Source organism: Aquarana catesbeiana, linkage group LG01 (genome assembly GCF_042186555.1).
Source record: "Aquarana catesbeiana isolate 2022-GZ linkage group LG01, ASM4218655v1, whole genome shotgun sequence".
Taxonomy (NCBI): domain Eukaryota; kingdom Metazoa; phylum Chordata; class Amphibia; order Anura; family Ranidae; genus Aquarana; species Aquarana catesbeiana.
In genome coordinates this window covers 564,385,715-564,408,148 of record NC_133324.1, presented here as the reverse complement: position 1 = coordinate 564,408,148, position 22,434 = coordinate 564,385,715, and the positions used below count along the sequence as shown (strand labels likewise).

At 41.6% G+C, this 22,434-nt stretch overlaps 1 protein-coding gene across 1 annotated transcript in view; it reads left to right on the top strand.

Annotated features, from left to right (window-relative positions):
- LOC141106248 (calcium/calmodulin-dependent protein kinase type IV-like) overlaps window positions 1-22,434 on the top strand; it is a 117,586-nt gene that overhangs the window by 45,621 nt on the left and 49,531 nt on the right. Inside the window, exons 4-6 of the mRNA XM_073596868.1 lie at window positions 7,063-7,125; window positions 18,899-18,981; window positions 20,577-20,649. Coding sequence (XP_073452969.1) covers window positions 7,063-7,125; window positions 18,899-18,981; window positions 20,577-20,649 — 219 coding nt within the window. The remainder of the gene's footprint in view (window positions 1-7,062; window positions 7,126-18,898; window positions 18,982-20,576; window positions 20,650-22,434) is intronic.

Here is a 22,434-nt window from a genome sequence, read left to right as displayed (position 1 = left end):
TGTTCCGAATTCCAAACTCCATTTCATTTTTTGATTTCCAAATTCTGTGCTCTGAATTCCCCATATCGAGTCCCGAGTTCCAAATTCCGTGTTCCAAATTCTGTGTTCCAAATTCCGAGTTCTGTGTTCCAAATTCCGAGTTCCTGGTTCCAAATTGCAAATTCAATGTTCCGTGTTCCGAATTCCAAACTCCGTGTTTCATGTTCTGATTTCCAAATCCTGTGTTCTGAATTTCACATATCGAGTTCCGAGTTCCAAATTCTGAGTTCTGATATTCGTTTCCAAATTCTGAATTCCATGTTCCGAATTCCAAATTCCATTTTCTGAATTCTGTTTTCTGAATTCCACATACCATGTTCTGAATTCTGTGTTCCGAATTCCAAATTCCGTGTTCCAAATTCCGAGTTTCCTGTTCGAAATTCTGAGTTTTGTGTTCCAAATTCCAAATTCTGTGTTCCGTGTTCAAATTCCATGTTCAGTTTTCCGAATTCCAAATTTTGTGTTCCAAATTCCGTGTTCCAAATTGCAAATTCCATGTTTCGAATTCCAAATTCTGTTTTCCAAATTCTAATTCTGTGTTATGTGTTCCGAATTCCAAATTCCGAGTTTCGTGTTCCAAATTTCGAATTCTGTGTTCCAAATTCCAAATTCTGAGTTCCGTGTTTCAAATTCTGTGTTTCATGTTCTGATTTCCAAACTCTGTGTTCTGAATTCCACATATCCAGTTCCGAGTACCAAATTCTGTTTTCCGAGTTCTGAGTATTGATATTCATATTCCGAGTTCCGGATTCTGAGTTCCGAATTCCGTGTTCCATGTTCCGAATTCAGAATTCCATGTTCCAAATTCCGAGTTCCATGTTCCAAATTCCAAGTTCTGTGTTCCAAATTGCAAATTTCGTGTTCTGAATTCTGAATTCCAAATTCCGTGTTCCAAATTCCATGTTCCAAAGTCCGTGTTCCAAATTCTGTGTTTCAAATTCTGTGTTCCAAGTTCCAAATTCGGTGTTTTCTGTGTTCCAAATTCCAAATTCCGTGTTCCAAATTCCAAATTCCGTGTTCTGAATTCCAAAATCTGTGTTCAAAAATACCATGTTCTGTGTTCCAAATTCCGTGTTCCAAATTCCATGTTCCGGGTTCCAAATTCCAAATTCTGTGTTCTAAATTTTGAGTTCCGTGTTCCAATTTCCAAATTCTGTGTTCCTAATTCTACGTTCCAAATTTTGAGTTCCGTGTTCCAAATTCTGTGTTCCAAATTCCAAATTTCCAAGTTCCGTGTTCCAAATTTCGAGTTCCGTGTTCCAAATTGCAAATTCCATTTTCTTTGTTCCGAATTCCAAACTCTGTGTTTCATGTTCTGATTTCCAAATTCTGTTTTCCGAATTCCACATATCGAGCTCTGATTTCCGGATTCCGAGTTCCGAATTCCGTGTTCCGTGTTCTGAATTCCAAGTTCTGAGTTCCAAATTCCGTGTTCCGAATTCCAAATTCTGTGTTCCATGTTCCAAATTCTATGTTCCGTGTTCCAAATTCCGCCGTGTTCAAATTCCAAATTCCATGTTCCAAATTTGGTATTCCACATTCTGTGTTCCGAATTCCAAATTCTGTGTTCCTTGTTCGAATTTCTGAGTTCCGTGCTCCAAATTTCAAATTCTGTGTTCCAAATTCCAAATTCTGCGTTCCAAATTTTGGGTTCCGTGTTCCAAATTCTGTGTTCCGAATCCCAAATATCTGAGGTCCATGTTCCAAATTCTGTGTTCCATGTTCCAAATTCTGAGGTCCGTGCTCCTAATTTCATATTCTGTGTTCCAAATTCTGTGTTCCAAATTTTGAGTTCCGTGTTCCAAATTTTGAGTTCCGTGTTCCAAATTCTGTGTTCCAAATTCCATATATCTGAGGTTTATGTTCCAAATTCTGAGTTCTGTGTTCCAAATTGCAAATTCCATGTTACGTGTTCTGAATTCCAAACTCTGTGTGTTTCCTGTTCCACATATGCTTCTGATATTCATATTTCGAGTTCCAGATTCCGAGTTCCGAATTCCAAATTCCGTGTTCTTTCATGTTCTGATTTCCAAATTCTGTGTTCTGAATTCCACATATCGAGTTCCGAGTTCTGGATTCTGAGTTCCGGATTCCGAGTTCCGAATTCAAAATTCCATGTGTTTTGTGTTCCAAATTGCAAATTCCATGTTACGTGTTCCGAATTCTATAATCCCTGTTCCAAATTCCATCTTTCGAATTCTGTGTTACATGTTCCGAATTCCAAATTCTGTTTTCCGAATTCCAAATTCCATGTTCCGAATTCCCATTTCCGTGTTCCAAATTCTGAGTTCCATGTTCCAAATTCCGAGTTCAGTGTTCCAAATTGCAAATTTCATGTTCCGTGTTCCAAATTCCAAATTCCGTGTTCCGAATTCCGTGTTAGGTATTCTGAATTCCGAGTTCTGTGTTTCAAATTCTGTGTTCTGAATTCCAAATTCCGTGTTCCGAGTAATGTGTTCTAAATTCTGTGTTCCAAATTGCAAATTCCATGTTCCATACTCAGTTTTTCATTTTCTGATTTCCAAATTCTGTGTTCTGAATTTCACATATCGAGTTCCGAGTTACAAATTCGGAGTTACGGATTCCAAGTTCCGAATTCCAAATTCCGTGTTCCGAATACCAAATTTCGTGTTCTGTGTTCCAAATTGCAAATTGCATGTTCCATCTTCCGAATTCCAAATTTCCTGTTCCGAATTTCCGTGTTACGTGTTCCGAATTTCAAATTTCGTGTTCCAAATTCTGTGTTCCAAATTCCCAGTTTCGTGTTCCAAATTCCATGTTCCGTGTTTCGAATTCCAAATGTCCTGTTCCGAATTCCAGATTTCATGTTCTAAATTCCAATTTTTGTGTTCTGAATTCCGTGTTACGTATTTCGAATTCCAAATTCCATGTTCCGAATTCCAAACTCTGTGTTTCATGTTCTGATTTCCAAATTCTGTGTTCTGAATTACGACTTCTGATATTCATATTTCGAGTTCCGAATTCCAACTTCCGTGTTCAAAATTCCAAATTCCGTGTTCCAAATTCCAAATTCCGTGTTCCAAATTACGAGTTCCGTGTTCCAAATTACGAGTTCCGTGTTCCAAATTACGAGTTCCGTGTTCCAAATTACGAGTTCCGTGTTCCAAATTCCGAGTTCCGTGTTCCAAATTCCGAGTTCCGTGTTCCAAATTCCGAGTTCCGTGTTCCAAATTCCGAGTTCCGTGTTCCAAATTCCGAGTTCCGTGTTCCAAATTCCGAATTCTGTGTTCCAAATTCCAAAATCCGTGTTCCAAATTCCAAATTCCGTGTTCCAAATTTCGTGTTCCAAATTCCGAGTTCTGCTTTCCAAATTTCCATGTTCCGAATTCTAAATTCCGAGCTCCAATTTCTGAGTTCTGTGTTCCAAATCCTATGTTCCGTGTTCCAAAATCTGTGTTCCAAGTTCCATGTTCCGAGCTCCAATTTCTGAGTTCTGTGTTCCAAATTCCCTGTTCTGTGTTCAGTATTCCCAGTTCCGTGTTCCAAATTCCGTGTTCCAAATTTCAAATTCCATGTTCCAAACTCTGTGTTTCATATTCTGATTTCCAAATTTCATGTTCCGAGTTCCAAATTCCGAGTTCCGAATTGCAAATTCCGTGTCCTGTGTTCCAAATTGCAAATTCCGTGTTACGTGTTCCGAATTCCAAATTCCGAGCTTCGAATTCCAAACTAATCACCTATGAATAATACACAATAAAAAGAGAAAAATAAAAACAATCTACTAGTAGCCAGTCTAAAGAGTATCCTTTTTCATTGGTTTGAGGAAAAAGGAAAAATTCAGTGTTCCTCGTTCCGTGTTCCAAATTGCAAATTCTATGTTCTGAATTCCAAATTCCCTGCTCCTAATTCCGTGTTCCGAATTCCAAATTCCAAGTTCTGAATTCCAAGTTCTGAATTCCAAATTGCGAATTCCATGTTCTGTGATCCGAATTCCAAACTCCTTGTTTCATGTTCTGTGTTCCAAATTCTGTGTTCGGAGCTCCAAATTCCGAGTTCTGTGTTCCAAATTCCGTGTTCCGAAATCCAAATATCGAGTTCCGTGTTACGAATTCCAAATATCGAGTTCCATGTTCTCATATTCATATTTCAGGTTTCGAGTTCCGAACTTCAAATTCCGTGTTCCGAAGGAAAGGAAAACACAAGGCACTGTCTGCAAGTGCTTAACAATAACTGCCAAAGGCCTGCTGTGGGTCCCTGACCACAAGTTAGAAAGCAGAGTCCATACCCAAGACTGCTTGTAGCATTACAGTCTTGTTAGGACATCTGAAGATATAGTATAAATTCAAAAAGATATAAGGTCAAAAAGAAACACTGCAACTCTGTTATGATCACAGCACCACTGCTAAAAAAAGTCTTAACAAAACAGAGATTACAGTAAACCTGTAGCAATAAATTGAAGAATGTACTTACATCAATGCTGGTACCAGAAAAGTATCCCAGGAGCCAACTGATATACAAATTGTTTACTAGTGGGAGAATTGGCACAACCCATAAATCCCATTTATTAATGCCCCCTCACTTCTAAAGAGGATAGTCAGGCTCGAAGAAATGTTGGATCTAGAACATTTTGGTTTCGACTGCTCCTAAAAAGATTGTAGCAGACATTTTTGAATTACTTGTATGTACTGGCAAATTATGTTGTCTGCATTATGTGATTTCTTACACTTTTGTATCCATATTTTTACTTTAAAATTTGTTGGCTCACCAGGTCCATAGAGCAGGTGTATACAGTATGCACAGCTTCCTATTATCGTTAGCTCTCTGGAATAACCAAATCCCTGCAAATATCAGCCACAGTTTCAGTTGACAAGCCTGTTCCTTGCAATTATATACAATTCTAATTAATTGCTTGCAGCCAGGGTCACCATTAAAATTTACAGGGCCCCTTTCAGCCTGCTTCACAGCGCAACCTCCCCAGCATCTTTCTATAAACTGCCAATGCATCCCCACTACCCCACATTCTGCACCCCTGCATCCCCCAGTACACTTCAAATTGTACCTCCGAGTCCCCCAGTACTCTGTACCTTCACTGTACCTCACTCCGCACCCCCTGCATCAACCATGACACCTCACTTTGCACCTCTGCATCCCCCAATACACTTCAAACTGCATCCCTGAGTCCCCCACTACTCCGAACCTTCACTGCACCTCACTCCGCACCTCCTTCATCAACCATGACACCTCACTTTGCACCTCTGCACCCCCCAGTACACTTCAAACTGCACCCCTGAGTCCCCCACTACTCCGCATCTTCACTGTACCTCACTCCGCACCCCCTGCATCAACCATGACACCTCACTTTGCACCTCTGCATCCCCCAATACACTTCAAACTGCATCCCTGAGTCCCCCACTACTCCGAACCTTCACTGCACCTCACTCCGCACCTCCTGCATCAACCATGACACCTCACTTTGCACCTCTGCATCCCCCAATACACTTCAAACTGCACCCCTGAGTCCCTCACTACTCTGCATCTTCACTGTACTTCACTCCGCACCCCCTGCATCAACCATTACACCTTTCTCTGTACCCCCTACATCAACCATTACACCTCACTCTGCACCCCCTGCATCCCCACTACCCCACATTCTTGACCCCTGCATCCCCTATTACCTGCACTATATATCCCCAGATATACACTTCACCCTGCACCCCCTGCCCTGTGCTTATAGCTTTAAACTTCCTGCGGTGCCTGAAAAAGCTGTCCCCACATCCCTGCCATGTACTGTATGGTGGATTCTGTAGGCCCCTTTGTGTCAGCAGTGGGTTTTAGGGAGGTACAGGCCACCCTTCTGTACTATAAGCAGCCCTGGATATAGCAGGGTTTCAGGAGTGTCTCTGGTTGGAACTACAGCCTGTTTCTAGTCATTTTGTGCTAACTTCTCTCCCAAAAAAAATATCCTAACAGCATACTGTATATTCTATAGCCTACAGCGGAGGCAGAGCAAGAAATTTATTATTTTCTTTTACAGCAGTCAGTAGTGTTTATAATAATAGTGCATTGCTTCTTTAAAAGTGTATAAAAATTATATAATAATTTACAGGATCAAGTTGGGTGGGAAGAATTTCTAAAGCAAAAACATAATTGCTGAAGTGACAGCTTATGTCTTTACCTACATAGATACATATATACATGCTGCACTGAAGTTTAACTGTGACTGCTTTGTATGTTGTGAATTGTGCATCACAGATGCAATTATTTGTCTGCAAGTTTCAGCTCATTTACCACAATCCCTTGGCATAAGCTATCCCAAATCTCTCAATTTTACAGAGCAGCAATACTTATTGATGGAGTAGGAGAAAAACATCATGATCAGTGAAGTGTTTTTTCTACTAAATTCTCATAAATGAAGGCAGAAGAGAAGCAGTGCTGATTGAGCTTTCTACCCATAAGCATACTTGAGCATACACTGGGGTGAGCTAAACACCTATGCATTTTTTAGTGCGTTTTCAGTTTTGCAGAAACAAACTACAGTCAATTTAACATGGTTTCCTATGGATGTAGTTCACATCTGTGCATTTTATGGAAAGGGTCAAGGACTTTTTTCTGGTTCCATAGATTTCAATGGATCAAAAACATGCAAAATGCACCTGGAGTATGCAAACTGCAACCTGCATAGGTGTGAACCAGGCCTTAGCATCAATGATAGCATTGAAGGCAGCACCCAGCTGGACAGGGAACAAAATTTTCCTTTGTTAAGAGATTTAGGATTCAGCAGGCATACAGGTAAAGCAGAGAACCCTACACAGATGGCAAGTAAGATTGCTGTATACCAGTTGATTCTATAGTTTTCTGGCACATACTATATTGCTAAACTTCATACATGTTAATTATATGCTTCATATCCCCAAATAACAAGGATCATTCAGACACAGACTCCTTTGTGTATTTGCATTCTGTACAGCTCCTGGCCCAGGAGTATTAAAGAATTTTTTTTTAGATGGATACACCCTTTTATACTTTCCTAAACATTTTTTTTTCAATTTGTGACTTTTTTAGATTGACAAAAAAATTGTAAGGACCGAAATTGGAGTACTGCTGCGCCTTTCACACCCTAACATTGTAAGTATTTTATGGCATGTGACACTGAGGGGTATTTGTGGGTGAGGTCAATAAGCAGAATGTATGGATGTGGTATATGGTTTTCATTGTTCAGTATTGCCAAAAGAAAGCTTTTTTTCCGCCAAAAATATATATCTTTTCTGTATTATAAGTATCAAACTTAATAAGCTGATGGCTGAAATGGGAAAATGGCTCTGCAGCTTAATTCACTAACCACTTCAGCCCCGAAAGGTTTTGCCCCCTTTCATGACCAGGCCATTTTTTGCGATATGTCATGAGACGCTGTACCCAAATAAAATTGCTGTCCTTTTTTTCACACAAATAGAGCTTTCTTTTGGTGGTATTTGATCACCTCCGTGGTTTTTATTTTTTGTGCTATAAACAAAAGAGACTGACAATTTTGAAAAACAATTTTTCAATTTTTACTTTCTGCTATAAAACATATCCAATAAAAAATGTAAAAAATCAAATTTCTTTCAGGTACATCACAGGACACATACAGCCATATACATTACTACCTGGGTTATGCGCAACCTATAGGTGAATGGACACTGGTAGCATAACCAAAAACAGGAAGTGATCCCCTATATAACCCCTAACATACAGGAAGTACTCGAGTTTTTTCACCAGTGTCTAAAATGGTGGATTGTCACTTTTGAGCTCTCTGTGAGCTTCCATGCTGTAATCCCGCACAGGTTCTTAAGAATCAAGGGACAGCGTTTCTAGATCGCATCTATTTCAAAAAGCTACTATGCTAAGATAAATTGTATCCGTGCCTCGTAAAGAAGATTAAAGGATCAACAACAAGGTTTTGCCTGTAATGCAACCTTTGGGTGCTGGAACCTGCGTAGTGGAATCCTGGATACTACAGCGCTAAGGCATTCCTGCGGGGTGCTGTACGGGTCCAAGGGAGTGGACCCACATGCTTAAAGGCTACCCAGTCTTTGAAGGTCCGTGTGACAGAACCCACCGTGACGGGTGAAGGCTGGACCTCTGGCCTTGGCTATTGTCCTGCGGCGGGGTGGTAAGTGGCCCTGTGAAAAACCAGGGTCTAATTATTATATATTCCCCTGCAACAATGTATGTTTAGGCTGACATGTTTTAAAAAAAACTTTTACCCTGCTATGCTTGTTTTGCCCACTAGAGGGCATGGGTTGGCTGCTCTGTGTTTCTCTTCCTAGATCTGCACAAGCCGTGGGAAGCTTTTAAAAAAAAAAGTTTTGCTTGCAATGCTTTTTTTTGCCCACTAGAGGTCGTAAGTGGCCCTGTGAAAAATCATGGTCCAGTTATTATCTAAATTCCCCTGCAACAATGTTGCTGGCCGGCGGAGGGGACACAGAGCAGTCTGTCCTGGGTGACATGTGAGTCCTATGGGCGATGACAGAAACAGCCTAATTATGTTGCAGTAGCTGGAAGAACAGTTCATTGTATAAGATTCTTCAAATTATGGTACCGAGGAACTTATGTATTGTCACAAAGCCAGGTACCATTGCTTCAACAAGCTATGTCTTCCAAAGAAGCGTTCTGGGGGGGAGCGCTGCAGCAAAAGGGCACATGTGTTCCATCAGTGGCCCCTGTAGGGGCTAAACAGAACTCTGCTGCAATAGGCTCTCCTGAAAGACCGGATGTCACCGGGCAATCTGAGCCACTGCGTCTATCCGGCATTGTGGCTACTACCAATACTACTACTGAGAGTTTATTACTAAAGAGGACCTGGCATCAGCTTTGGCTGGTTTAAAGGGCAAAATTGCTGGAATGATCGCTTCTGTCACACAAAGTGGCAGGAAGCGTGACAGGTCCCCTTCCCCTATTCCTCCTATATTGGAGCAAGACTGGGTTGACGAGGTAGAAGAGGTAATGGCCGGTCAGGCAAGTGATATCCAAGCAGAGGATCTCCCTCAAGCGATTCAGAGCCTGAAGAGGCTCAGATTATATTAGCCTATCAATCACAAAAGCTTCTCATCCATTTTCTGTACAGATGGTCCATACAGCTTTTAAGTTACCTCCAGTAGAGGTCCCTGAAACACCTTGTTCCTCCCTGGGTTCCTTGAAACCACACCAGGGCACACAGGTATTTCCTTTTCACCCACTCTTGAAGCAGGTGGTATATTCCAACTGGGAGCACCCCGACAGGATATTTGTGTCTTCAAGGAGATTTTTTCTGTTATATCCTATGGAGGAAAACTTAGGAAGTAAGAAGTGGAGCATACAGGTTGTGGATGCAGCAGGTTTCCTCCCTGAGCAAGACCTTAACTTGTCCAGTGGATAATATACAGGTCTTTAAGGATCCTGCAGATAAGAAGCTGGAAGCCTTGTTAAAGGCATCCTTCGCCCTGGCAGGTTCCGCTATTCAGCCCACAGTAGCAGCAATTGGGGTCTGTCAAGCCTTGAAGGATCAGACTAGACGGCCCAATAGACCGGAGTATTCTGTTCAGGATAGAGCAGATCTGCCTCAGGCTCTTTGCTTTGCTATTGATGCCCTTAAAACCTCCATGCAGCAGATCTCCCGCATGGCTCTTTTTCCTGTGCACATGCGTAGAATTTTACAGCTAAAAAGCTGGTCAGCAGAGCTCCCTTGTAAGAGGATGCTAGCTGGTTTTCCTTTTCATGGAGAATGTTTGTTTGGGGATGATCTTGATAAGTACATCCAAAAGATATCTGGAGGAAAGAGTTCCCTCCTACCTTTTTTAAGGCCCTAGGCAGTTCCGACCGCACCAGGGATCTGCTACCAAAGATAAACAGCAGGGCCAGGGCCAAAAGAGGCCATGAGTCCAAAAGTCTGCTAATACTGGCACCAAACCTTCCTTGTGAAGGGTCGCTCCCTCACTACTGCGGGTGGGGGGAAGGTTGCTGCAGTTTGCAGGATTGTGGGGAACGCTAAGTCAGGACAGGTGGGTCATCTCCACAGTGTCTCAGGGGTACAGGCTGGAATTACACTGTTACCCTCCTCAAAAATTTGTGAGGTCCAGCATTCCCATGGACCTTTCAAGAAAGGGCTTATTACTCCAAGCACTAGACTGTTTAAGGCGGCAGGGGGTGATCATGGAGGTCCCAGTTCCCGAAAGGGGAACAGGTTTTTATTTGTATCTGTTCACGATTCCACACGACATAAGACCAATTCTGGATCTAAGAGCACTGAACCATTATCTCTCAGTGCGACCCTTTCGAATGGAATCAGTCCGCTCTGTAGTGACCTCTCTCCAAGAAGGGGATTTTCTGGCATCCATAGATATCAGGGATGCATACCTGCACGTGACAATTTTTCAACCTCATCAAAGGCTTTTGCGCTTTGTCATAGAGGAACAACATTTTCAGTTTGTGGCTCTGCTCTTTGGGCTCACAACCGCTCCGTGGGTCTTCACAAAGATCGTAGCATCCATACTAGGTCTTCTAAGATCTTGAGGGATCTTGAGGCTACTTAGACGATCTCCTACTCAGGGATCAATCGCTGCAAGTTTTGATAAGAAACGTGACCTTTACGGTCCAATTCCTGGAACATCTCAGATGCATCATAAATTCAGAGAAAACGGCCCTAAAACCGTCTAGAATACTTAGGCCTTATTATGGACACAGTCCAGGCAAGAGTGTTCTTGCCTCCAAGAAGGACCGAGGCCATTAAAAATTATCAGGTTCGGCAGGTAAGCCGAAAGAGAAAAGAGACGCTGTCTGTCCGATTCTGCATTCCAGTCAATTCCGTATGCCCAATTCCATTCCAGGGCATTGCAGGGCATTGCAGCAGAACATTCTGTCTGCATAGAGCGGGAAGATGCAGGCTTTGGGTTCCTGCATGATCACAACCCCCAAGGGTTGAGGAAGTCTCGCCTGGTGGTTAATAGACCAGAATCTGGTACAGGGAAGGTTTTTTTTTTCCACTGTTGTGAAAGGTAGTGACCACAGATGTCAGTCTTTCCAGCTGGGGTGCAGTCATGGAAAGTTCCACATTCCAGGGGAAATAGACTCTGAAGGAACAGGGATTTCCCATCAATGTGCTTGAGCTGTGGGCAATACGCCTTGCACTGAATTATTGGAGGTCAAAGTTACAGGGTCACTCGGTAAGGGTGCAAACCGACAATGCCACGGCTGTGGCCTATGTCAACCATCAGGGTGGCACCAAGAGTCGTCTGGCCCACATGGAGGTCAGTCATGTGTTATCCTGGACAGAAAAGCATGTGCCAGTGCTGTCTGCCATCCACATTCTGGGGGTAGAGAACTGGAAAGCGCACTATCTCAGCCGCCAACAGATACATCCAGGAGAATGGTCTCTGCACCAACAGGTGTTTATGCAGATTTGCCAGCGGTGGGGTACACCGGATGTAGACCTGCTGGCATCCAGGTTCAACTGCAAGATTCAGCAGTTTGTATTCAGAGCAAGAGATCCACTTGCGATTGGGATAGATGCTCTGGTAGTTCCCTGGACTCAGTTCTCTTTGATTTATGCATTCCCTCCAATTCCTCTTCTGCCACATCTTTTGCGCAGGATCCGAGAGGAGATGACATCAGTCATTCTGGTAGCTCCAGCCTGGATCAGGAGGGCCTGGTACCCGGAGGTAGTGAGATTAGCAGTAGGCAAGCCTTAGATGCTTCTGTTCCAGCTCGATCCACTGTCACAGGGGCCTATATTCCACCTGAATTTACGCTCTCTGAATTTGACGGTGTGGCTATTGAAGCCAGGGTGCTAAGAGATCGTGGTACCTCAGGACCAGTGGTAACTACATTGGTGAATGCCAGAAAGGTGGTCACCAGGAAGGTTTATGACAGGGTTTGGCATGCTTACATTGTGTGGTGTGAGGCCAGAAGTTGGCATCCTCGCAGATATTTGCTGGAGAGAATTCTCTCTTTTCTTCAGTCAGGCTTAGATAAAAGATTAGCCTTGACAACAATTAAAGGGCAGGTTTCAGCCTTATCAGTGTACTTCCAGAAGCCTTTAGCTTCACATTCCCTGGTCTGGACATTTCTTCAGGGAGTGACTTATTGCCTCCCGTTAAATCACCTCTTTGCCCTTGGGATTTGAATTTGGTTTTGTCGTTGCTATAGGAGCAGCCTTTTGAACAAATCAACGAGGTTCCGTTAGTTCTTTTGACACAGAAGTTGGCTTTTCTTTTTGCAATTACTTCAGCTAGAAGGTTCTCCGAATTGACGGCCCTTTCCTGTAAGGAACTGTATTTGATTTTGCACCATAATAAATTGGTGCTACGTCCTGTTCCGTCCTTTTTAAATCAGGACATTGTTCTACCTTCTTTTTTCTCTCTTAGCCTGGCTTGCCAGAAGAGAAGCAGTTGCACCTTTTGGATGTGGTGCGGGCGGTCAGAGTCTACCTGGAAAGGTCTGCAAGCATCAGAAGTTCTGATGCGTTTTTTGTTTTGCCGGAAAGCCCCAAGAGGGGTCAAGTGGCTTCTAAGGCATCCATTTCACTTTGGATTCGCCAAAATAAATCACTTAGGCCTATGGCCTGAAAGGTAAAGCTCCTCCCTTTGGGGATAGAGCTCATTCTACCAGGGGTGTTGGAACCTCCTGGGCTTTTCGCCATCAGTGGCGCTGATTTGCAATGCCGCTACTTGGTCTTCGGTACATACGTTCACAAGATTTTAGCAGGCTTTTGGCCATAGTGTCTTGCGGGCTGCTGTATAAATCTGATAGTGTTTTCACACAGTGTGTCTCCCTCTCCTCAAGGCTATTGCTCTGGGACGTCCCAGATAGTTATATATATGGCTGCTTTGTGTCCCATGATGTACGAGAAAGAAAATTGGATTTTTTCTTCATACTTACCTGTAAAATACATTTCTTTGAGTTCATCACAGGACACAGAGGCCCCTCCCCTCTTTTTTTGGGAGTTCATTGCTTGCTACAAAACTACAAAACAAGTACTACATGTATGTGAGGGGTTATATAGGGGATCACTTCCTGTTTTTGGTTATTCTACCAGTGTCTATTCCCCTATAGGTGGCGTATAACCCAGATAATAATGTATATGGCTGGTCTGTGTCCCGTGAGGTACTCAAAGAAATGAATTTTACAGGTAAGTATGAAGAAAAAAATCCAATTTTCTTCATCAATTTAGGCCAATATGTATTCTGCTACATATTTTTGGTAAAAAAAAATCCCAATAAGCATTTACTGATCTGTTGATTGGATTGCGCAAAAGTTATCGTGTCTACAAACCATTGGGATATTTTTATGGCATTTTTATTTACTAGTAATGGCGATGATCAGTGATTTTTAGTGGGACTGTGACATTGTGGCAGACAAATTGGAGTGCAAAATGAGTGCTAAAAAAATGCAGTTACTGTGTAAATGACACTGACAGGTTAGGGGTTAACGTTAGGGGCGATCAATAGGTTAAGTGTGCTCCTAGGGAGTGATTTCTAACTATGTGGGGGGTGGCTTAACTGGAGGAAGTGTATGTATGTGTTCCTGACTAGCAGGAAGACAAAATCTCTCTCTTCCTCTCTGACAGAATGGTGGTCTGCCTTGTTTACATAGGCAGACCACGGTTCCGCCTCTCCAGCAAACGATCGGCATGTCCCGGCGGCCGCTAAATGGACCCCAAGGTGGAAACAACGTGCAGGTACATTGTTTCGCGCAGCCGAGCTGCCCTGCCGCAGTAAATGTGCGGTGGGCGGTCTGGAGGCATTTAAAGGCTAAGTTCACCTTTTTTCAGAAAATAGTTAATGCAGTCAGGGAGCTCCAGTAAATATTACAAAACATTGCAGCTTTAAAAATGTTCATTATTTTATGGACTTAACTGTGGGCCATTTTGACTCCCTTTGGAAGCCTGGCTAAAAAACTCCCAGTTATAAAATCCTCTTGTCCTGCCTTGTTGCTAGGACACAAAACTGTTGGTTTTCTCTCTTGTAATGGTGTAAGTAAGCATACAAGGTTTTTTATTCATGTCCTAGCCACAAGGCAAAATGTGAGGATTGCTACCTGGGGGGTTTTCAGCCAGGCTTACAAGGATCCCCAGATACCCTACAGGTATGGCAAAAAATGAATGAAACTTTTTCAAAGCTGCACGGTCTTTTATATTTCAATCTTTTTTATTCAATTTAAGACAAGGGTCTCCCATTGGGTGTGAAATTACAGATTGTTAGGTATCACTGATACAAGATTGGAACAATGGGTGTATATGAACAGAATACAGAAACATGCTATTTCAACATATCAAGTATCCATATGGTCATAAGAAAAGCATAAAAATCCTGAAGTTTAATTGTCCACAATTTACAGAAATCTTTATTATGGGGTCTCTGGGAACCCCCACAACATCATTCATTGTTTAGTAAAGGCAACTGACCGTTATGTTTGGAATACTTTCCAAAGAGAATATTTCTGTTGATCATGTACAAGTAAATGGCAGACATGGATAGGGTTGTTGGGGTTGAGATGACAATATGTAATAATTTGAAGGAAAATGGTCATTAAATTTAGGGTGACTGCTTACATGGTATGCATTATGGTATCGCAATGATAAGTGTTATGGTATTGCAATTTATAAATGTGCAGTTTTTTTGTATTTTCAATTGATTTTTTTTCATTTATAGTCATTTAACCACTTCAGCTGCTTTCCCCTTTATAGGCCTATTTGTCACAACACTGATGAAATTACACTTTGCTACAATGTAAAGTAGTGAGTGTACAGCTTGTATAACAGTGTAAATTTGCTGCCACCTCAAAATAACTCAACACACAGCCAATAATATCTAAACCACTGGCAACAAAAGCAGGTACACTCCTAAGTGAAAATGTACAAATTGGGCCCAATTAGCCATTTTACCTCCCTGGTGTCATGTGACTCGTTAGTGTTACAAGGTCTCAGGTGTGTTAAATTTGGTGTTATCGCTCTCACTCCCACATACTGCTCACTGGAAGTTCAGCATGGCACCTCATGGCAAAGAACTCTCTGAGGATCTGAAAAAAGAATTGTTGCTCTACATAAAGACAGCCTAAGCTATAAGAAGATTGAGTACACCCCTAAGTATAAATGTCCAAATTGGGCCCAAAGTGTCAATATTTGAGTAGCCACCATTATTTTCCAGCACTGCCTTAACCCTCTTTGGCATGGAGTTGACCAGAGCTTCACATCATGTAGCTGGTGGATGTTAGAGACCTTGCTCTCCTCCACCTTCCGTTTGAGGATGCCCCACAGATGCTCAATAGGGTTTAGGTCTGGAAACATACTTGGTCAGTCCATCACCTTTACCCTCAGCTTTTTTAACAAGGCAGTGGTTGTCTTGGAGATGTGTTTAGGGTCATTATCATGTTGGAATACTGCCCTGTGGCCCAGTCTCCGTATAGAGGGGATCATGCTCTGCTTCAGTACGTCACCGTACATGTTGGCATTCATGGTTCCCTCAATGAACTGTAGCTCCCCAGTACTGGCAGCACTCATGCAGCTCCAGACCATGACACTCCCACCACCATGCTTGACTGTAGGCAAGACACACTTGTCTTTGTACTCCTCACCTTGTTGTTGCCACCACACACGCTTGACACCATGTGAACCAAATAAGTTTATCTTTGTCTCATCAGACCACAGGGCACGGTTCCAGTAATCCATGTCCTTAGTCTGCTTGTCTTCAGCCAACTGTTTGCAGGCTTTCTTGTGCATCATCTTTAGAAGAGGCTTCTTTCTGGGAAACAGACATGCAGACCAATTTGATGCAGTGTGATGCATTGTGATGCAGTGTGCTGCATATGGTATGAGCACTGACATTCTAACCCTCACCCCTTCAACCTCTGCAACAATGCTGGCAGCACTCATACGTCTATTTCCCAAAGACAACCTCTGTATATGACGCTGAGCACGTGCACTCAACTTCTTTGGTCAACCATGGCGAGGCCTGTTCTGAGTGGAACCTGTCTTGTTAAACCACCGTATGGTCTTGGCCACCGTGCTGCAGCTCAGTTTCAGGGTCTTGGCAATATTCTCATAGTCTAGGTTATCTTTATGTAGAGCAACAATTCTTTTTTTCAGATCCTCAGAGAGTTCTTTGCCATGAGGTGCCATGTTTAACTTCAAGTGACCAGTATGAATGAGTGAGAGTGATAACACCAAATTTAACACACCTGCTTCCCATTCACTCCTGAGACCTTGTAACACTAATGAGTCATATGACACCGGGGAGTGAAAATGGCTAATTGGGCCCAAATTGAACATTTTCACTTAGGGGTATACTCACTTTTCTTGTGTTGAGTTATTTTGAGGGGACAGCAAATTTACACTGTTATACAAGCTGTACACTCACTACTTTACATTGTAGCAAAGTGTCATTTCTTCAGTGTTGTCACATGAAAAGATATAATAGAATATTTACAAAAATGTGAGGTGTGTACTCACGTTTCTGAGATACTGTATATATATACATATATATATATATATATATATATATATATATATATATATATATACACCAGGGGCGGACTGATAACTCATGGGGCCCCCGGGCAATAGGAGATTATGGGGCCCCCAGGCAATCAGAGATTATGGGGCCACACAGTATACATACACACAGTATACAATCACACAGTATACACAAACATGTACACACAGTATACACAGACAGATGTAAAAAAAACACAGATTTATACATACTGTCCTTGGTTTTACTGAGGCTGGCAACCCTGATGGGGCCCCCTAGTGGCCCAGGGCCCTCGGGCAGTGCCCGAGTCGCTCAATGGTCAGTCCGCCCCTGATATACACATAGTGGGGATGGAAAGTATTCAGACCCCCTTAAATGTTTCACTCTTTGTTATATTGCAGCCATTTGCTAAAATCATTTAAGTTCATTTTTTTTCCTCATTAATGTACACACAGCACCCCATATTGACAGAAAAACACAGAATTGTTGACATTTTTGCAGATTTATTAAAAAAGAAAAACTGAAATATCACATGGTCCTAAGTATTCAGACCCTTTGCTGTGACACTCATATATTTAACTCAGGTGCTGTCCATTTCTTCTGATCATCCTTGAGATGGTTCTACACCTTCATTTGAGTCCAGCTGTGTTTGATTATACTGATTGGACTTGATTAGGAAAGCCACACACCTGTCTATATAAGACCTTACAGCTCACAGTGCATGTCAGAGCAAATGAGAATCATGAGGTCCAAGGAACTGCCTGAAGAGCTCAGAGACAGAATTGTGGCAAGGCACAGATCTGTCTAAGGTTACAAAAAAATTTCTGCTGCACTTAAGGTTCCTAAAAGCAACAGATTTTGTTGTCGGAAAAGTTGAGATCCAGATCTCAAATTTTGTTTGTCCGAAATTCTGATGGAAAATGTCACACATGGTCGGAATTTCTGACAACAAGCTCCCATCGAACATTTCCCATCGGAAAATCCGACCGTATGTATGCGGCATAAGGCTTAATGTACACGGGGCATATTTTACAACCTCTCCTGAACGATTTAACTTGACAGATAGTAACCCACGTTTAAAACGTCCGTTTTGCCGCGTTTACATGCCGCGTTTAGCCACGTTTGCGTTTTAGAAGCGTTTGAAAAAACTTTTTTTTTTTTTTTCAGAATAGCCAAAAATTAAAAACGATTGTAAACGAAACGTGGCTAAACGCGAGTTACCGCATTTAGCCACGTTTAGAAGCGTTTAGCACTTGAAATGCCTCTAAACTCAGCTTCTGAACTCATTTTTTTGCTTTCCATAAAAGGCCTTTAAACTCAACTGCCTAAAAACGACATTAAATGAACCTGTGTACATGTACACATAAGATAACATTGGATGAGTTCAGGGGCAGTTGAAAAAAGCATCCAACTGCCTCCGAACATCCATTTACCAGCAGCAGTGTACATGAGGCCTAACAATTCTTAGATGTGGTGGTTGCATTTCATTTTCTTTTTTAGATGTTTTTTCTTTTTATTGTCACCTGGTGATCTGACCAACATGAGTATTATTTTATAACTTACTTTAACAGACCAAGCTGTTCAGACAAAGTAGTAGATAGAGGGTTGAGACAAACCATTTAATACTGATAGTGGTGCCTACATTGGTTTATTAATTGTGCTGCAACTGCTTATAAAGTGCAAGCTGGAGTTTAGCTTCAGTTTGTTAGTCAAGTCCATCTACATATGCTAATCCATCTAACATTACCAGGAAGAAAAAATAAATAATATAGGGCATTCAAGGATGACCAATCTGTATTGCAACTATATACCACAACAAAGTTAAAAGATCATAGTTTATTACACCATATCCTAAAATTATTCAGATAAAAATTACATAGATTAAATGAGTGAAAAAGTTTCATGGCTACTGTCATAAGTCATATTATCCGTCGACACGTTTCATGGACTATACCGCTTCTTCAAGACTTCATATTCACATATAGCAGATGCCTTGTGTGTGCAAAATGAATAACTATAAATACAATGCATAGGTATAAACATAAAGTATACAATGATGTACATAAGTATAAGCACAAGCAATGAAAAATATCAATATTCACATGTCAATATACAATTAGGCCCATAATGTGGCCCAAAACGTATCCAAACGGGGGGGGGGGGGGATATATTAGGCTTTGTACCCTAAAGTTAATTTAGTAAGACCCTATAGTTATTATTATAAAAGGGATAAAAAAGTACAAAAGCTTAAGTGAATAAAGCAGTTTATTTTCAAATGTGATATAGCCAACAAACTTTGCATTTATCTAGTTTATGAATGAGCGTTGTGAAGGTAAATAATGCAACTAACTATCCCAAAAAATATAGTAAACACAGCCATGCCAATTGTAATTTCCTTTGTATGTTCCTTATTTTAGATTAAACTCAAGGAAATCTTTGAGACATCAACTGATATTGTGCTAATTCTAGAACTGGTTACAGGAGGGGAACTATTTGACAGGTAAATTGCCTATTATATCTTTCTTGAAAGAAATCGGTATTCAGTAAGCCTGTGCTTAAACTATAAGCCCAGCCAAAACCTTTGTATAAGTTTTAAAATAGGAAGGTTTGGAACCTCTGTTGGGTTTTCACTGCTAACTGGACCTCTATTAACTACTTTTATACTAATTTTTGAAAGTTTTGCACATACTGTATGTTAAAATCTGCATTTTTGCTATGATTTTTAGCGCTTACAAACACAACATTTTTTTTTTGGTAACAATGTAAAAGATGTTATTGTGCTGAGTCAATAAATACTAAACATGTCAAGCCTTACATTTGTGCATGCCCATAAAATGGTGAAAAGCTACAGACCCAAAAGTTTTCCATAGGCAACACCTGAAAAGCCTTTACAGATTATCATTTAGACTTAACCATAAATTAGGGCCCTAGAATTTTTACTTTCACTCCAACATCTGTGGTGATACCTCACATATGAAGAGCAATCAGTGTTTATATACTGGTGTGCTCCCCTCCACTGTTTGTTAGGTGCTGGGAGTGCTTTTAAATATTTTATTATTTTTATGTATTTTATTATATTTAATTTTTAACACTTTTTATTTAACTTTATTGCTTTCATAAGGGGACTAAAAAGCAGGTTACAGATCCCCTTTATGGAGATTTCAGGGGTCCATTAGACTCCCAATGTCTCCCCTACCTCCACTGCAACTAATCAAGCTCAGATGGTGCTTGATTAGCTATTTCCCCAGCTGCAGGAAACACAGGGAAAAAAGTCCCTGACCCTTTTGTAAAAACAAGGTCACATAGAACCACATAGTGCTGTGGCACCATGCGCATTCATGCATCCAAAAATGCAACGCAATTTTCTGACATGTGGAGGTGCCATTAGGAATTAAAGCAGAGGTCCGCCCACCGCTGCAAAAATTAAAAGCCAGCAGCTACATATACTGCAGCTGCTGGCTTTTAATAATAGGACACTTACCTGTCCTGGAGTCCAGCGATGTCGGCACCGCAGCTGATGTTTACATCGGCTGTCGGGTACTGTCGACGCCATTGCGGGTAAGGGAACCCGGCAGTGTTGCCTTACGGCTTCACGCCGGGAACCCTACTGTGCATGCGCGAGGCCCCGCTCCTCTCTTCTTCTGGCCCGGCAGCAGGGGAAGGAGAAGGGAGCCGAGCGGTGACGTCAACAGCCGCGGCTGTGGCTCCCGGAAGTGGGAAAAGACAGGTATCCTTTCCCCTTCCCCCCCCCCGAAAGGTGCCAGGCACTGGAGGGGGGAGGAGACAGATGAGTGGAAGTTCCACTTTTTGTGGAAGTCCGCTTTAATAGCACTCATGCGTGTCTGCAAAAGAGCAGCACGTATTGCCTGTGGGAGAATGTGTGCGCTTAGCATACAGGTATGTGTGAACCTAGGCTAATGGAGCTCCAAATACCAGTTAAAACCTAAAGAGTTCGAATTCTTTGTCCAGAATAAAAAAGTTGTTATTTAAGCTAGATATACAGTCCGCCTCTAAGCGGTGTCGCCCTGTGCACTAAAAGATTTTAAAAAGAGTAATAAATACTGTTTGTATAAATACCTGTGTCTTCCATTTTAGGATTGTAGAGCGTGGATATTACAGTGAAAGAGATGCAGCATGTGTTGTACAGCAAATACTGGAGGCAGTTTCTGTGAGTTGAATACATACAATTTAGTTAGTTTATTCATATTTTGTATTTCTTTCTTGCAAATATAAATATACCTGCACAAGCCGATCAGACATACTGTATGTAAATGTCAAGTCAATGTGACAAATATGTTTTGAATATCAAATTAGGTTGACATTTAAATTCTGCTGTATTATAGAAGCAAATGAGTGGAAAAAAAAATAGATGAATGCAACCACAGGTAGGTTTACATTCACACTTGAGCAAAGTGTAAGCACAGCATATTAAGCAAGCCAGCATACTCTCCAGACATGAGAAAATTGTGAAAGTAAATGCCAAGTTTCTCAACAAAGCTAAGGTAGGGTACGTTTATAAAATGTATGAGGCCAAGCCAGAACACAATTAGCAAGCCACCCAGGCAAGAACTCAGCCCAGCTATCCATTCCAGAACTCAACCCAACCAGCCAGCTCAGAACTCAACCAGCCATCTCAGAACTCAAACCTGGCAGTCAGCTGGGCAAGAACTCAGCCCAGCCAGCCAGACAGGCCAAAACTCAGCCTGGCCAGCTAAGCCAGAACTCAGCCCAGTCAGCCAGGTAAGAGCTCAGCCCAGCCAGCCAGCTAGTCAGTCAGGAAGGCCAGAACTCAGTCCAGCCAGCCAGTCGGACCAGAACTCAAACCAGTCAGCCAGATCAGAACTTAACCTAGCTAACCAACCAACAAGGCCAGTATTCAAACCTGCCATTCAACCAGCGTACTCTCCAGACATGAGAAAATTGTGAAAGTAAATGCCAAGTTTCTCAACGCAGCTAAGGTAGGATAAGTTTATATATTACATTTTAATACTTTTCTAAGTTTCATTCAAATCCTTCTTACTTTTTAATGGGACCTTGCTAGATTATCACCTTAAAAAAAACTGCACCTTGGTGACCTTTGATCTCTTCCATGTTGTTCAGGGTAGATCTCCACCTCTCCAAGGTTGCCTACCCTTTTCGTAAACTAACAGCAGCATGAGTTAATTAGATAACACCTACCTTTACTCTTGCCTGTCCTGCCTGGAGTAAACCCCAATATACAGTATCTCTATTTCCCGGCCTTGTTATGTGGGGAAACAAGAGAGGGTGCATACAATAATACAGACAGTAACATTTCAAATGTATGCATATCAACTTTGAGAGGTAGTTGATATCTGGTGACCACTTACACAGTCAGCAAAAATGCAGCCATGTAACACTGAACAGAAATAAAATTATGATTTAACAGAACAGAAAATGGCAGCTTTTATATTTATTTCTTTACAGGTTCCTTTAAACACAAATCTGTTGAAATAGTTTTCTTATGTGCATCTCAGAACAGAATATATTTCCTGTATGCTCATTGTTAATGAATGCACAACATGTGAAAGAGTTGCATACTTGATAAATATGCATAAGCCTAGTAATCATTTAATTAATAAGGCAATGTGCCAAAAAAATTCCTAGTTAGTCTGCGGTAATGCTTAGTGGTAGATTAGAATTGAATTAGCATATATTACAAATATATGCAGTCACATTTTAAAAAAGATTATGGGTGTAATGAGTTTACACTGACATGGACACAAAGAGAGGATGAGACCACATGCGGGTAACATAACAGTACAGGCACATAATGAACCATTGTGCTAGACAGTACTGAAAATCAATGCTTAGTGTGCTTAGCGTATCCAACTGTATCGAAATTGTGAGAATAAATATGTTTATGTGCATAATCAGTTTGGTGGAGGGATCAAACCCAGCTTAGTTACATTGTATTACTTTAACAAATATATAT